We start from the raw sequence: 14,611 nt of genomic DNA on the forward strand, positions 1-14,611 counted from the left end.
GACGGAGCGCCCCGGAGGCGCGGACAGCGGCTCGCGTGTAAGCCCTCCTCCTGTCGGGAGAGGGCGCTCGGCAGCACCGCCGCGGGGAAACGGTTTGCACAAACCTTCCCGCCGCACAGTCGACGAACGACCGCGAGCCCCGGGAACGCCGCGTCTCGCTCATTGGTGTTGCTGAAGAGGGTGGGGAGCGTCAGCGTACCAATTGGGGGCAAGAGAGATGGCTCTCCGCCCTTGGAGCGTCACTGGAGCGCGCGTGCGCAGGGCCACACGGGGCTCCGGATTGGCGGGGCGGCGCTGACAGTTGTGTGTATGGGGGTGGGGAGGCGAGTGGGTGAAGGGAGGGAGTGTAAATAGAGCGAAGTTGGTTTCAAGGCCGTCCTGTCGCCTCTGAGCAATTCTCGAGGAGCCCAGACGGAGATGGAAGACGAGCAGGAGCAGCGGCGCAGGAAGGTGGAGGCTGGGAGAGCCAAGGTTAGACCGTAGCATCCTTCTCTCCGCTTCGCTGTGGGGAGAAATCTTAAGGAGGTTCCGGTGCTCATACTGCCGCTTGACAAAAGCGGTGGCGGTGGAGCAATGGAAGTTGCCGGGCGCTTGTCCTTCCCGCCGCTTCTGCGGAATTCACTTCCTAGGCGCCGCCATCTTGAATCCAGCGCCCTGGGTCTCGCCCCGCCCTATCGCAGCCTCAGCCAATCAGCGTCTGAGACCCACGCCTCCTCGTAGGCGGGGCCGAGCGCCGTGGGCGGGTTTTGGTCACCTAGCATTCTTAGTTGTTGTGCTTCCGGTGCTCAGGCACTTCCCTGGGACCCAACTGTTCAAGGCTTTTAAAAGACCGTCTTCAGACTTTCATTTTCCAGGGAACTATGAGCTTCTGCTCCCGAATGGTGTCATCGTGTTATGTTTTGTTGTTTGCTCTCTGGCGGGGCCCGCAACTGCGATACTTCCGAGGGTCCTCTTCTCACTTCCCTCTGCCTCCGATTTCGAATTTGTTTGATACTCTACGCTGGGAGCACTTGTGTCTGTTACGATAGTTGTTTGAAAGGTGATGGGGACCCAGAGGAGGTACGGACATTTTGGAAGTGGATCCCTGGCCACCAATCATGGCTGTGGAACAAGAGGATGGTTCCCCACCCTGTACTGTCAGGACTAGCTAGGAATAGCCCCCAGGAAAGAACTGTGTTGATTTCATGGTTCGCCTAGTAGCAGCAATTCTTCATTTGAGACAACAACCCCACCACCACCACCCTGCCCCCGCCCCATAAAAACATACAAACTATGCAGGTGCCAGCCAGAAGCCATTGTGGTCTTTAACCCTCTGATAGGGCAGAAGCAGGACGCATGTAGATAGACACTGAGGAGCGAGGGAGTGTGAAGTCTTGTGCTTCACCAGGGAAACTGGTGTCTGCACTTGGGTGATCTGTGAACCCCCAGTAGATGTCCTTAAGGGAGATTGGGGCTAATGAGAAGAACCAAGAGTCCATGGCTGGAGACCAAGTCCATGTTGCAGAAGGGGAGTTCTGTAGAAGACATTTGCATTCAGTGGAGGAAGGCAAGAGATTAGAACAGAGTTGGTACTGTAGGCAGTGCCCTTCCAATTTCTCTTCACACAGATAAGTGGCCTTGCTAATTTCCTCCACCAATGAAACTGTGCCTTTCTGTTTTCATCGACAGGGGCCCATTTGCTCGCATGGCCTTGGCTGTGATTCGTGGGAATAGATGTTCCCCCGTGAAGTTCTGGTGCTTCAGCGCCTGTCTTTTTGAATGGGTTATGAGAAGGGAGACGGTGCACGGGTGCAGTCGAAAAATCTTGTATCTGAGGGACAGAAAGGAGCTAGGCTGTGCCTCCGACTGGCAGGCAGCATTCTGCGACGGTCCCCAGTGCTTTGCTGCACTGTGTCAGGAGAAGTAGAACATCAGATTCCGTAAAGGCAGATGCTAGCTAGATTGACCTGGCTTAATTAAGTTTTTGCTATTTCTGTACCTTGTCTCAGAGTCTATGGCTAAGAAGTTTTGGCTGGGCGATATATGTCTTCGATTAGGGAAGAATGGGGGCAAGAAGGGGATGATCTAGCTTCATATAATAGTTTTCAGACTTGAATGTGCCTTAATTAAGCTCTCAGTGTGTTAAATAGATGCGTTTTTTAATTTGCTCTAAACCATCAAGGCTTAGAACAGCTAATCTACCAACCAGCCATACTGTTTTCTTTTGCCTGCTTGTAGGCATAATAGCCATTTGAAGACTCGGTGTAATCTTGAGCTTACTGCCTAGGTCATAGATGTCAGTGAAGGCGGTGTTTTCTGGGAACGTGGTCGCTCGGCCGGGTGTGGCTGAGTGGTCAGAGCTGGCTGGCACCTCATGCTCCCCACAAGTGTGGTGACTTTGTGGATTTGTTACTTTTTCCTCGTTTACCTCTGCTTCTACTACATCTCCAAATTCTTCCGCAGCTTGCTAACTTCCGACAGAGAAAAACAAAAGGTGACGGTCCGAATTCGAAGAAAAAGACGGCGAAGAGGAAGGGTTCGGCTGTCCATGCGTCTGTCCAGGAGGAGGGTTCGGTAGCCCCGCCAAACAGTGAGCTCCCCCAAGGAGCGGCTGTCTCTGAAAGGGAGTCCTGCGGCAATACCCTGGAGGGGACCGGAGGGGCATTTGCAGCTCAGGTAGGGTTACTCGTCATAATAAATGACTCGTTTCTTGCTGCGTGTGTTCGGTCACTCCCGCCAAGGATGACTCTGGATTAAGTCCTCTCCTTCCACTGTTATGCGACTTCTGGTTGTTAATTGAACCTCGGTTGCTTGGTTTGTGTGGCAACGGCTTTACCCACAAGCCAGGCGAATTGTCTTTTTTTTTTTTTTTTTTTTTTTTTTGGTTCTTTTTTTCGGAGCTGGGGACCGAACCCAGCGAATTGTCTTTAATATGAGTTTTGAGGAGTTTCGGGAGGAATGTCAGTTTGGTGCTATGGTAAGGGAACTTTACAGGTGAGGGCGCTGTGGGTGTGGTTGTGGGTGCGGTTCTGTGTGACATTCCTTCGTCTGCTTTTGAATGCACCAGCGTCTTTGTCTCTTTATCCACTTTCTGACCTTAGGATAGGGGAAGGGAGGAGGGGCGGCAGAAATGGTATGTGGCCAAAAGAGCTGGCTTCTGGCTGTCTGGTTCTATCGATAGTGGGGGGCACACCCCTCCCCTTCAAGACTTTCTCACCTCCCTGGCTCTGCAGACTACTCTTTCCTTCTTTCTTTCTTTCTTTCTTTCTTTCTTTCTTTATTTATTTATTTATTTATTTATTTATTTTTTGGAGCTGGGGACTGAACCCAGGGCCTTGTGCTTGCTAGGCAAGCGCTCTACCACTGAGCTAAATCCCCAACCCCCCTGCAGACTACTCTTTCCTTGGAACTCTTGTGAGTGCAGATTGTAAATGAGGCCTTGAAGTCTTGAGGGCCCTTGATAACGTGAGGCTCTGGCTGGCTGGGAAACTCAGGTTTTTTTCTTAACCAGAATAGAATTTCAAGGGGTAAAATTTCACTGAAAGCAGTGACATGTCTTGACTGCCCTATCTGAGGAAAAATCGTTGTCAGTATATCAGATGTGAGATCTACCTGCAGAGTCGAGATTTTGTTTCTTTTGAGACTCCTTACTTTGGTGTCCCCTTGTGCTCTGGCGAGCTGGAGCTCTCTAGGAATGCATGCTTGTGCTGGGCTTACCTTCTCTGCACTCTGTGTACTGTGCGCCAGGGTTGGCCATTAGCTGCCATTCACTGTAGTTTCCCTTAGCTTCTCTCGGCGGTGGAGAAGCTAGAAGCCATGCCAACTGGCCTCTGCTTAGCTAGCTGTGCTGCTGCTTTGTGTGGCTCCCTTCAGGTCCTCTCAGGAGAAGCTCATAATGTGGAATGAGAATTTTGGTTTCTTTATAAAGACAGACATATGATAAGAATGTTTTCGGGTTGGGGATTTAGCTCAGTGGTAGAGAGCTTGCCTAGCAAACGCAGGGCCCTGGGTTCAGTCCCCAGCTCCGAAAAATAGAAAAAAGAAAAAGAAAAAAGAATGTTTTCATCTTAATCCCAGGTAGGGGATGTGTGGCTGCTTCAGACTGTGCTCAGCAGCTGACTGTGATTTGCCTCGTGCTCTAGCAGGGGCGTGACTTGGCCAGCTGCAGGTAATTTTTGTGAGTGTGTAGCATTTGGAGTTCTGGGGACTTTTCAGAGGGTATATAAATGCTTGGACCCCAATAGGGGGTGACTGGTTGTAGGTTGGTTGCCCTTGGTTATGATTTGTTAAGTAGTTGTGACAGCTAGGCTCAGACTTGCCCCAAGCAACATGACACCCCCAATCAGCCTTCCTTCTCTCCTACCTAGTGTTGGTGGATCGAAAGGGAAGGAGTGAGGGGATGGAGACGGATAGAAGGAAAGAGGGCTGGACAAAATAATAAAAGACCAAAATGTGTAAATTAGGACTGGAGAGATGGCTCAGCGGTTTGGAATACTTGCTACTCTTGTAGGACACCAGATCCCAGCACGTGGTGACTCAACCATTTTTAACTACAGTTCTAGGAAATACAGTATCCTCTTCTAATCTCCGAGGGCACCCGACACATACATGGTGTGCATACATACACGCAGGGGAAATGCTTACATACATAAACATAAAGAAATCTAAAAATTAAAAAAAGTAACAACCTTTAAACAGAGAAATTAAAGAAAATTAGAGCCAGAGGTAATGGCATATGCATTTAATCCCAGCACTCAGGAGGTAGAGACAGGTGGATCTCTGTGAGTTCCAGGCTAGCCTGATATGAAATGTCTGTTTGCATCTGTCCTCATGGCTCAGTTCAGTTCCCGGCGAGAGTGTTCCCAGGACTGGGAACCTGCCTCTACACCCATCTGCCACCATGTAAAAAGAAATTTTGTTGTATCATTTTGTGTGTCATGGGCGGTTTCATTCCCTGGAATGTGGCTGTGAGCCACTGTGTGGGTCCTGGGGATTAAATGTGAGGAGCAAAACAATGGTGCTGTTGGTTGGGCGGTGGTGACACACGCCTTTAATCCCAGTGCTTGGGAGGCAGAGGCAGGCTGGTCTACACAGTGAGTTCCAGGACAGCCAGAGCTACACGGAGAAATCTTGTCCTGGAAAAGCAAAAATATGAAAACAAACAAACAAACCAGTGCTCTTAACTGCTGGGCTGCTATCTGGTCACTATTTTTTTTTTAATATTTTATTTATTTATTATATATGAGTACATTGTAGCTGTCTTCAGACACACCAGAAGAGGGCATCAGATCTCATTACAGATGGTTGTGAGCCACCATGTGGTTGCTGGGATTTGAACTCAGGACCTCGGGAAGAACAGTCGGTGCTCTTAACCACTGAGCCATCTCTCCAGCCCCCTCTGGTCACTATTTGTAACTTGATTTATTGTGCTTTTCATTGTGGCTCTCTGTCCTCAATTCCTACCCCATGTCTCTCTCTTCCTAAGCCACAATCTCTTGTCTCTGCTGAATTTCTCATTTGGGTTGTGAAATTTCTGGTTCCTTCCTAGTTGGCTTTTTAAAAACATCTTGTTTGAGGTAATTCTTTCTCAGTACTAGTTAAGTTTTTTCTATGCCAGGCGGTGGTGGCACTCATCATTAATGCCACTACTCCAAAGGCGTAGGCAGGAGGATCTCTTTAAGTTCAAGGTCAGCTTGGTAAACAACAGGGGTCCTCAACCTTCCTAAAGCTGGGATCCTTTAATACAATTCCTCGTGTTGTGGTGACGCCCACCATAAAATTATTTTCAATGCTACTTCATAACTGTAATTTTGCTACTGTTACGAATTGTACTGTAAATATCTGATATGTAGGATATCTGATGTGTGACTCCTGTGAAAGCATTGTTTGATCCCCAAAGGGGGCACCGCCCACATGTTGGGAACTGGTGATCTACAGAATGAGTGCCAAGGACAGCCGGGGCTACACTGCAAAACCCTGCCTCACAAACAAAACAAACCAAACAAAAAGCCACCACTACCAACAACAAAAACAAGCAAAAGGGGGTAGCATGGGGGGGGCGCGTTTGTGCCATGGCCCAGAGTGTGAAGGTCAGAGGTCAACTTTTCAGGTGTCACTTCTGTCCTTCCACCGTCCTTGTGAGATGGTCTCTTATTTCTGCGGCGATGCTGCAGGCCTGAGCTTCCAGCAGATTCCCTAGTCTCTGCCTCCTGCCTTGCGGGTAGGTGTTGGGATTGCAGACGTGAGCTGCTACCTCTGGCTTTTCACAGAGGTTCCTGGGGCAAGTACCAAGCTGTCAGTGGTGCTGGCTCTCCTCCATCCACTTTTACTTTAATACTGAGTCCAGGTGTTGCTTTTACCCAAGCTAGCTTTGAACCTGTGACCTTGAGTTTACAAGTTTCCTGCCTCAGCCTCTAGAGTGGTAGGATTATAGGTGTGCCCCCTGTGTTCAGCCTCCTTTTTAATTTAAAGATGGAGTCTAGCTATCTAGCCTATCCCAGTCCAAACTGTGTAGCCCAGGGTGGCCTTGAACTCAGGATCATGCTGTCTTTCCCTGGATTTCTGTCTTTCGTGTAGCATGTTTTCACCGTTTGCCTGTATTGTATTAAGTGTTAGTATTTTCATGTCAACACATTGGACCAAATGTTGAATGAAGTATTTGGGAATTCTCTAGGCTACATCCTTTGCTTTCCTTCTAGGAACAACAAGACTGTGAACTGGGTGTGACTGACCTGCAGGGACAGCAGCAGCCACAGCAGCAGCCACAGCCACCCCAGGTGATGGGCACAGCGCTCAGCTTCACAGGGTCTTAACCTGTGCTCTGCCAGTGTTACCAGGGCACAGTGAGTCCCGGTTGCTGGTGGGCAGGTGGGAGAGACTTAGTCTAAAGTAGACAGGTGGGGGCGGTGGCTTGCCATCTCCTCTTTTGTCTTGTTATTTCCGCCTTCTCTCTGTAAGTCCATTCCCCCAGACAAATGGAGGGTCCCGTGTGGACACCTGCGGTTTGGAGTCTGCCATGGCTATGATGTGTGTTTGCTGTTGGTCACATGCTAGCATAGAGCTGGGGCGGCACCCTCTTGCTGTCCATCACACAGCAGCATAGACTGGGGCGGCACCCTCTTGCTGTCAATCACACAGCAGCGTAGAGCTGGGGCGGCACCCTCTGGCTGTCCATCACACAGCAGCATAGAGTGGGGCGGCACCCTCTTGCTCTCAATCACATGCCAGCATAGAGACAGGGCAGCGCCCTCAAGTTAGTTGCTCCTTTCCCTCCCATGTTCTTTTGCAATCTCTGCTTGGCGTTCCCCTGGCCATCTGGGTTTCTGACCTGGGTCTCATGAGGCCTGGCTCCTCTGCCCGCAGACAGCCCATAGCCTTGAACTAGAAGCTCTACGCTTGAGCCTGAACAACATGCATACAGCACAGCTGGAGCTGACTCAGGCCAACCTGCAGAAGGAGAAAGAGACCGCGCTGACGGAGCTGCGGGAAATGCTCAATGGCCGGCGGGCACAGGAGCTGGCGCTGCTGCAGAGCAGGCAGCAGTGTGAGCTGGAGCTGATGCGAGAGCAGCACGCCCGAGAGAAGGAAGAGATGGCGCTCCGCAACGAGCAGGAGACAGGTACTGCGCATGTGTACCGCTTGTCTTTTTCTGGTTATAGCGGAGTCCTCTTTCCAGACCTCTCACCCCTTCTCACACATCCATATTCTCATTCTCTCTCTCTCTCTCTCTCTCTCTCTCTCTCTCTCTCTCTCTCACACACACACACACACACACACACACACACACACACACGCTTGAAGCAGCCTGCTGATTTTCCAAATCACTTTTACTTAAGTACACGTTACACGTTCCTGTTTCTTTTTTTTTTTTTTTTTTGGTTCTTTTTTTCGGAGCTGGGGACCGAACCCAGGGCCTTGCGCTTCCTAGGTAAGCGCTCTACCACTGAGCTAAATCCCCAACCCCTGTTTCTTTTTTTCTTAAAAGAATTGTTTATTTTATACATATGACTACACTTCCACAGTCCTCAGACACACCAGAAGAGGGCATCAGATCCCATTACAGATGGGTGTGAGCCACCATGTGGTTGCTGGGAATTGAACTCAGGACCTCTGAAGAGCAGTCACTGCTGTTAACTGCTGAGCCATCTCTCCAGCCCATGTTCCTGGTTTTTGTTTTGTTTTTTGTTTTTCTGTTCCTCCGAGGGAGATAAGCCATTCAGTGGGTCTTCTGTGAGGGAGGGAAGCCATCCAGTGGGTTCTCTCTGTCGGCCAGTCCTTGATTGCGTTCCAGCTAGGCCCCCTGCAAACACAGGCAAACTCGACTGGGCGTGCTTGGGTTGGCTATTCATCTTAGATATGGTCGTATTGCAGGTCTGTGTGCTGGGTCAGATACACTCTGTCTGCTGCCATCTGCCCATAGAGCAGCCCGGGGTGCCCTTCTCTTTAGTTGGTTATTTAGTTAGTGGTAGTTTGTGTGTATAGATGTTTGGCCTGCACCTATGTCTGTGGTCCACATGTATGTCTAGTGCCTGTGGCGGTCAGAAGAGGACATTGTTCCTCTAGCATTGCAGTTACAGATGGTTCCGAGCTACTGTGTGGTCCTGGGATATGTACCCAGGTCATATAGAAGTTCTTGAGCCATTTAACTGTTGTGAGCTATCTCTTTAGCCCCACGTCTTTTTTAAATATAACTAAGTATCAGCTTTATTGAGAAATAACTCCCTTGTCACACAGACTCTGTGTAAAGGAGCACACTTCGGTAGCCATTGCTGTATCTACGTAGGTTCCGTAGGTGTCTCCATAGCTAAGGGTGAGGAAGTCCATTACCTGGAGAGAGGGCTTACTTTTCTACTTGCCTTTCCAGCATCCCTGCGACAAACATTTTTCTTTCTAGCTGAGTAGCGTGGCTGTGCCGGGGAGAACCTTCTCCCTTGCCTGGCTCTCCTCAGTGGGAAAGACCAGTTTTCTTTTCCCAAGCTTTCCACGTGTCTTTTGGCACTTTGAAACAAAATACATACGTGTTTTTGTTTCATTCTCTTTTCCAATAGAAGCTCTCTCTTTTTAGCCTTTTCCACTTTCCATCCCAGTTGCCGAGGCCGTCGTCCTTGGGGTCCCTTGGTTAGGCCTGCAGCCCTAGGGAAGGAAGGCAAAGGGCTCCCTGGTACCCTGGGAAGTAGTACTTTACCCAGCAATGATGGACTCCAGACTTCAGTCAGCTTTAGACTTGTCTGCTGCTGCCTTGTACTGCCCCCTGCCCCCTGCCTCCTACTCCCTGCCCCCTGCCTCCTACCCCCTGCCCCCTGCCTCCTACCCCCTACCCCCCTGCCCCCTGCCCCCTGCCCCCTGCCCCTGCCCCCTGCCCCCTGCCCCCTGCCCCCTGCCCCCTGCCCTGTTTGTCTTCTTCAGGCCTACCCTCTGTGCACCTTTCCATCCGGGGACGTCTTCCTGGACTCTATCTTCTTGCGCTTCTCTCTGCTTGAGTTGGGAGCTCTTGGGTGGTAGGACAGTTCCTCATGTCTTACTCTCCAGTAGCTTACCTTGGCCCTGGAGTGGGCACATGAACTACAGTGCCCCGCAGTTCTCTTGTCTGAAGGTTCACACGGGTTTGGAGGGGCTGGGGATGGGACCCCAGCAGCTGATCTTCAGCTGTACTCTTAGGAGAACCTGAGAGCCTGGGAACCTCAGCGTTCTTTCTTTTGATGTGAGTAAGTCTTATACTTAAACGAACCATCACCTGGATGTCTTGTCATCCTGTGTGCAATGGAGTGGACAGTGGGAGCTTGAGCCCCATTATCTCCTGGGTAAGGAGATTGTGGAGAAAGTTGAGATCCTGTGGTCTGAACAACTTGTGAACATTTTGTCTTGCAGCTGAGCTTAAGGAAAAGTTCCGTTCAGAAATGGAGAAGACCGTTCAGATGATGGAGGTGTGTGATTGGTTGGGACTATAGTTCTGTGCGTATTCCGTTTTACCTTCACATTCCACTGACCTCCCCCATCATAAGGCAGAAAAGTCAGTCAAGGGAGCTGGAATGTGCTGGTAGGAGGTCAATTCTTTGTTGACCTCGTTCCTCAGAGATTGGGTTGTGCCACAACCTGCTTTTTCTATTAAATTAGACCCTGAAGCAGGATTGGGAATCTGAAAGAGAGTTATGTTTGGAAACTCTCCGCAAAGAGTTGTCTGCAAAGCATCAGTCGGAAATGGAGGGTTTGCAAAACCAGTTTCAGAAAGAGCTCTCGGAACAGAAGGCTGAATTGGAGAAGATTTTTCAAGCCAAACATGAGGCTGAAGGTGAGGCCCTGCTTCAGAGTGAGCGTAATGGGGGGTGTCGGTGAGGGGCTGAGTGCCTGCTAGGGAGAGCACTGTCTGCAGTGGACTTGCCTTTTCCCGTCTTTGTTTCCAGTGCGAGCTGCTGGGGACACACATACAAGGGCACGGGTGTTTCATAGGGCCCTCTAACATCTTCAGTTACTGTTCCTCCCGAAGCAGGAGTATGGTGGCTGGTCACTTTCGATACTCCGGATGTTCTGTAATATGGAGGTTCTCGTGAGAGACATGTGCTCTTGTCTGTGTCCGTGCGGCTCTTTCCCTCCGTGGGAAGAACAAGCTGGCTCCTGAGGTGGTGCTCGAATGGAGCCCCCTTGTTTGTGCCCTCGGTACATCCCCGTGTCAGGCAATCCTGGGCGTTCAGGATCGAAACATGGTAGACATAGTAGTGTGCGTGTAAACTGTGGGTTCGTCGTGAAATGCCATCAGTCACTGCTACCGAAGACGGAAGCGTCCTCTTGTCACTAGGTCATCGGTGACCTCTGTGCTGCTTTCTAGTTTCCCTGAAGAACCTGGAGGCTCAGCACCAGGCAGCCATCAGGAAGTTGCAAGAAGACCTGCGGTCAGAGCATTGCCAGTATTTGCAGGATTTAGAGCTGAGATTCAGAGAGAAGGAAAAAGCAAAAGAGTTGGAGGTAAGCCCGAGCGTTTCGAGTCATTTGATTGTGTGTGGGGATGGGGTATGCGTGTCTGCGTTTCTGATGTGGGCAGGATACGTGTGGATTCACGTGTCGGTTCATGGTTGGTGTCCGTGTCTTCCTCTGTTGCACGCCATCTTATTTCTTGAGACAGGCTCTCTTACTGACCCGTGAGCTCACAGGTCGTCTAGGCTGACTGGCACCCCTCGGAGCCTGTTACCCCAGTGCTGGTGGCCGTCACGGTCCTCCCATTACACCCTGCCTGTTACACAATGCTGTCGATCTGAGCTCAGGTTCTCGCGTGCTTGGTAGCAGGCCGTTTATATCCCAAGCCACTTCCCAACAGCCAGTTACATGGTTTATTAGAGAAGTTCTGGAGCAGTTTGGAGGTGGGCCACTTCATATTTCAATGTCTGCTGAAACTTAAGTGCTGAATTCAAAGAGACTGAGTTCTTGATACAATAGGCATAGAGCTTCCAGGCCAACCCCACGAAGTAATGTTCAATTTTTTTTTTTAAAGATTTCTTTTCTTTTAAATAAATCTTAAAAAAATAATTAGGGAAAAATAAGTCAGAAGCAGGAGTTATTATGGCTGTGTGCAGAGCTGCAGACCTGAGCAGAGGAAGTGTTGAGTCCTAAGATCTACCGGAGGCCTACCTGGCCTTTTGGAACTCAAGGGCTTGTACCCTCCTCACGCAGAGGTCGGTCTTGTGTCGAACCCGTCCTGACCTCACGTCGTTTTAGGTTCTCCACAAAAAAACGGCTTTGTGTACCTTCTGTTCCTGTGCCTGTGAGCAGGGCAGGCTCAGTTCGCAGTCACCTCTACTCATGCTGTAAACCGGAGCCCACAGAGGCCTTGTCTCTCCATGTTTGATCCCAGGCCGGGGCCCACAAGGAGATGCCCATGAGGGCGGTCCTTCAGCCCAGCATTCCTGACCAGGTGTATAGCCCAGGGCTGGGACCTCCCCACTGGTCATTGGCAGTGTGTATCCTTGCTCAGAGAGAGAGAGAGAGAGAGAGAGAGAGAGAGAGAGAGAGAGAGAGAGAGAGAGAAAGAGAAAAGAAATTGGCCTGAGAAGGAGCTGGAGCCCAGGTTCCTGAAAAGAAGGCCAAAAACTAGACTGCATGCAGGCAATACTCATTTAAAAAATAAATGAAAGTTTATTTTGAAAGTTTTAATTGAAGTATATCATCATTTTTGCCCTTCCCTTTTCTCCCTCTAAGCCCTCCCATGTCCTCAAAGCCCACACTCCTCAAATTTATGGTCTCCGTTCCTCTGATTACTATTGTTGTGCAAATGCATATTGATTTTGTTCATTTATTTATTTGTTTAAAGTATGCGAGCGCTCTGCTGCATGTACACCTGCATGCCAGAAGAGAGCATCACATCCCTTTATAGATGGTCGTGAGCTACTATGTGGGTGCTGGGAATTGAACTCAGGACGTCAGGAAGAGCGGCCAGTGCTCTGCGCCATCTCTCCAGCCCACGTCTATGTGTTATATATGCACAAATATAAAACTGCCCCCTACTGGATCTGTTTAGTGTTGCTTATGTGTGTATCATGTGTGTTTGATGTTGAGTAACTAATTAGGGCTCATGGTTGGGGAGGGCTAATTCTAAGGCTCTCAGTCATCCTTAGTTGTCTGTGGTTCTTTGTCTAGTAGTGTGGCCCTTGGAGGTTTCCCCATCCCTGCCTGTCAGAGTTGCTGTTGGGGTCTCACAGACTGGCAACCCTTGTTACTGAGCCATTGTAAGCGAAGCTTCCCTGTCGTTTCTAAGACAGAGTTTCACAGCCGACGTCCTGGTTTTGCTGGCTCTGATGATCTTTCTGCCCCTTCTGCCGTGTTCTCTGAGCCTTAGGTGGAAGAGATGTGCTGTAGATGGATGGATTAGTGCTGGGCACCGCAAACGTTGGTCATCCGTATCTTCACTGCTCGTGGTTTTCTGTGATGATACTTGCTACAAGGAGAAGCTGTTTTGATTGTGGGGATGAGAGCTACACTTAGCTGTGCATATAAGGATGAGCATTTAGATGCAGTCTAAATCGGGGATTATGCTGGTCTAATTACGGAGTAGTAGATTGTCCTCTAACATCCATGGCCTCCCCAGCCCCAGGTAGCTGACTAGGCCTTTAGTAGCAGGCATGTTCCCCTGCTGCCGAGACGGCCCTCTGTTCACTTAGGGAGCTGCTGGTTCCCGCCAAGGTATGAGGGCTGCTAATGTACCTAGGGGTGCCTTGCTGAACTGTTTATCGTTGTGGTCCCCAGGTGTCACAGCTGCGTGGACTGTTGATGGCCTCCCCTCTTGGGCAGCTTGTGTGGAATCCTCTGGAACTAGGAGAGCTGGTCTCAGGAAGGGACCTTCAGGTCAGACCCAGCATCTTCTAGGTGCTGGGTCTGAGGCCCACGGTGCCAGACAGCAGTCTAAATCATGACTCTCTTTCATTGGTGTGTTGTCAGGGCCTCAGTGCTGAGGATGCCTGAAGTGGCCACTTAGGCTCCTACTGGATGTGGTCAGCTGGTCCCGGAGGCCGTTGTGTGGAAACTAGAGGTGCCTATCAGCCAGGGCTTTACCTCAGCCTTGGTCCTGGCGACGACTTCTTTGTTCCCAACACCTGAAGATTTCTTCCCTATGTTGTTGCCTGTAGTTGTGTGAACGCTTTGCAATGGGGTGTTCCACTGTATCAAAAGGTTAGAGGGAACCTACTTCCTTGATGTGAAATGCGGGAGATTCCTTATTTTGTGAATGACAGTTATTGTGGTTCATGCTGTTTTCTGAGAGTCCTCCAGACAAACATGGAGTGGAACCCCCTGTAGTGTTTGACCTGGAACTCCATAAGTAGTTTCAAAGTGACCATGTCCTGTTCTATGTGGGCACCCATGGTTTCACAGTGAGCATACATGGTGCAGAGGGTATAGAAATAGACATCTATAGTTCAGGTCAGTAGACAGGCCGGAGGCACACTGCTCCCAGCCATGGCCACGGTTGAAGCTGCACTGTGAACAAAGTTACTTTATTTTTTATTTTTTTAATGCTTATTTTTGAAAGAGTACTGGTATGTTGGCCAGGCTGGCCCCAGAGGGCTGCGCTCAGGAGATTTTTCTGCCGTACACTCTTAACAGCTGGACAACAACGTGTAAAGCACTGTTGTTTTTGAAGTCGCCTTGGTCCTGTCTGGTTGAGGCTGATCAAACTGCTTGGTTTTGGTTGTAGTGTTGCTGCTCTTTGAGCTGCAAGCTCAGGATCTGAGCTTTTTCTCTCTGTGTTTCATGATTCCTTTTGAGACGTGGATCCCTCGGGTGGCACTCAGTATAGAGCCACACACGGGCCGTCCGCACATCTCCTTTGGTTCTAACGTGAACATTTTTTTTTTTTCTTTGCAGTTAGAGACACTTCAGGCATCCTATGAAGACCTCAAGGCTCAGTCCCAGGAAGAAATCAGACACCTGTGGTCCCAGCTCGAGTCTATGAAAACCAACAGAGAGGAACAGAATGGTGAGGACTTTTGTGGGACGTTTAGATCCTTCAGAGCTAAGCTGTGCAGATTTTTATTTGTTTGTTGTTTTTGAGGTGGCATGCTGGAACTTAGGGCTTTGTACGTTTTTTTTTTTCTTTTAACTTTTAAATTGTTTAGTCGTGAGTTTTATATCATGTACCTCAGTTCCGCTC

General features: G+C 49.7%; 1 protein-coding gene across 37 annotated transcripts in view; it reads left to right on the forward strand.

Annotated features, from left to right (window-relative positions):
* The first annotated feature begins 265 nt into the window (after positions 1–265).
* The window catches only part of Pcnt (pericentrin), an 84,857-nt gene continuing 70,511 nt past the window's right edge, over positions 266–14,611 (forward strand). For 36 of the 37 annotated variants that reach the window (XM_087597445.1, XM_087597458.1, XM_087597463.1 and 33 more), the window contains exons 1-8: positions 270–471; positions 2,443–2,655; positions 6,678–6,755; positions 7,342–7,597; positions 9,847–9,902; positions 10,093–10,267; positions 10,802–10,938; positions 14,326–14,437. In XM_087597445.1, the coding sequence (XP_087453571.1) occupies positions 418–471; positions 2,443–2,655; positions 6,678–6,755; positions 7,342–7,597; positions 9,847–9,902; positions 10,093–10,267; positions 10,802–10,938; positions 14,326–14,437 (1,081 nt within the window). In that variant the 5' untranslated portion in view covers positions 270–417. 37 annotated transcript variants of the gene reach the window in all.

The sequence above is a fragment of the Rattus norvegicus genome, chromosome 20 (assembly GCF_021556685.1).
Source record: "Rattus norvegicus strain SHRSP/BbbUtx chromosome 20, alternate assembly SHRSP_T2T, whole genome shotgun sequence".
In the NCBI taxonomy this organism is placed as follows: domain Eukaryota; kingdom Metazoa; phylum Chordata; class Mammalia; order Rodentia; family Muridae; genus Rattus; species Rattus norvegicus.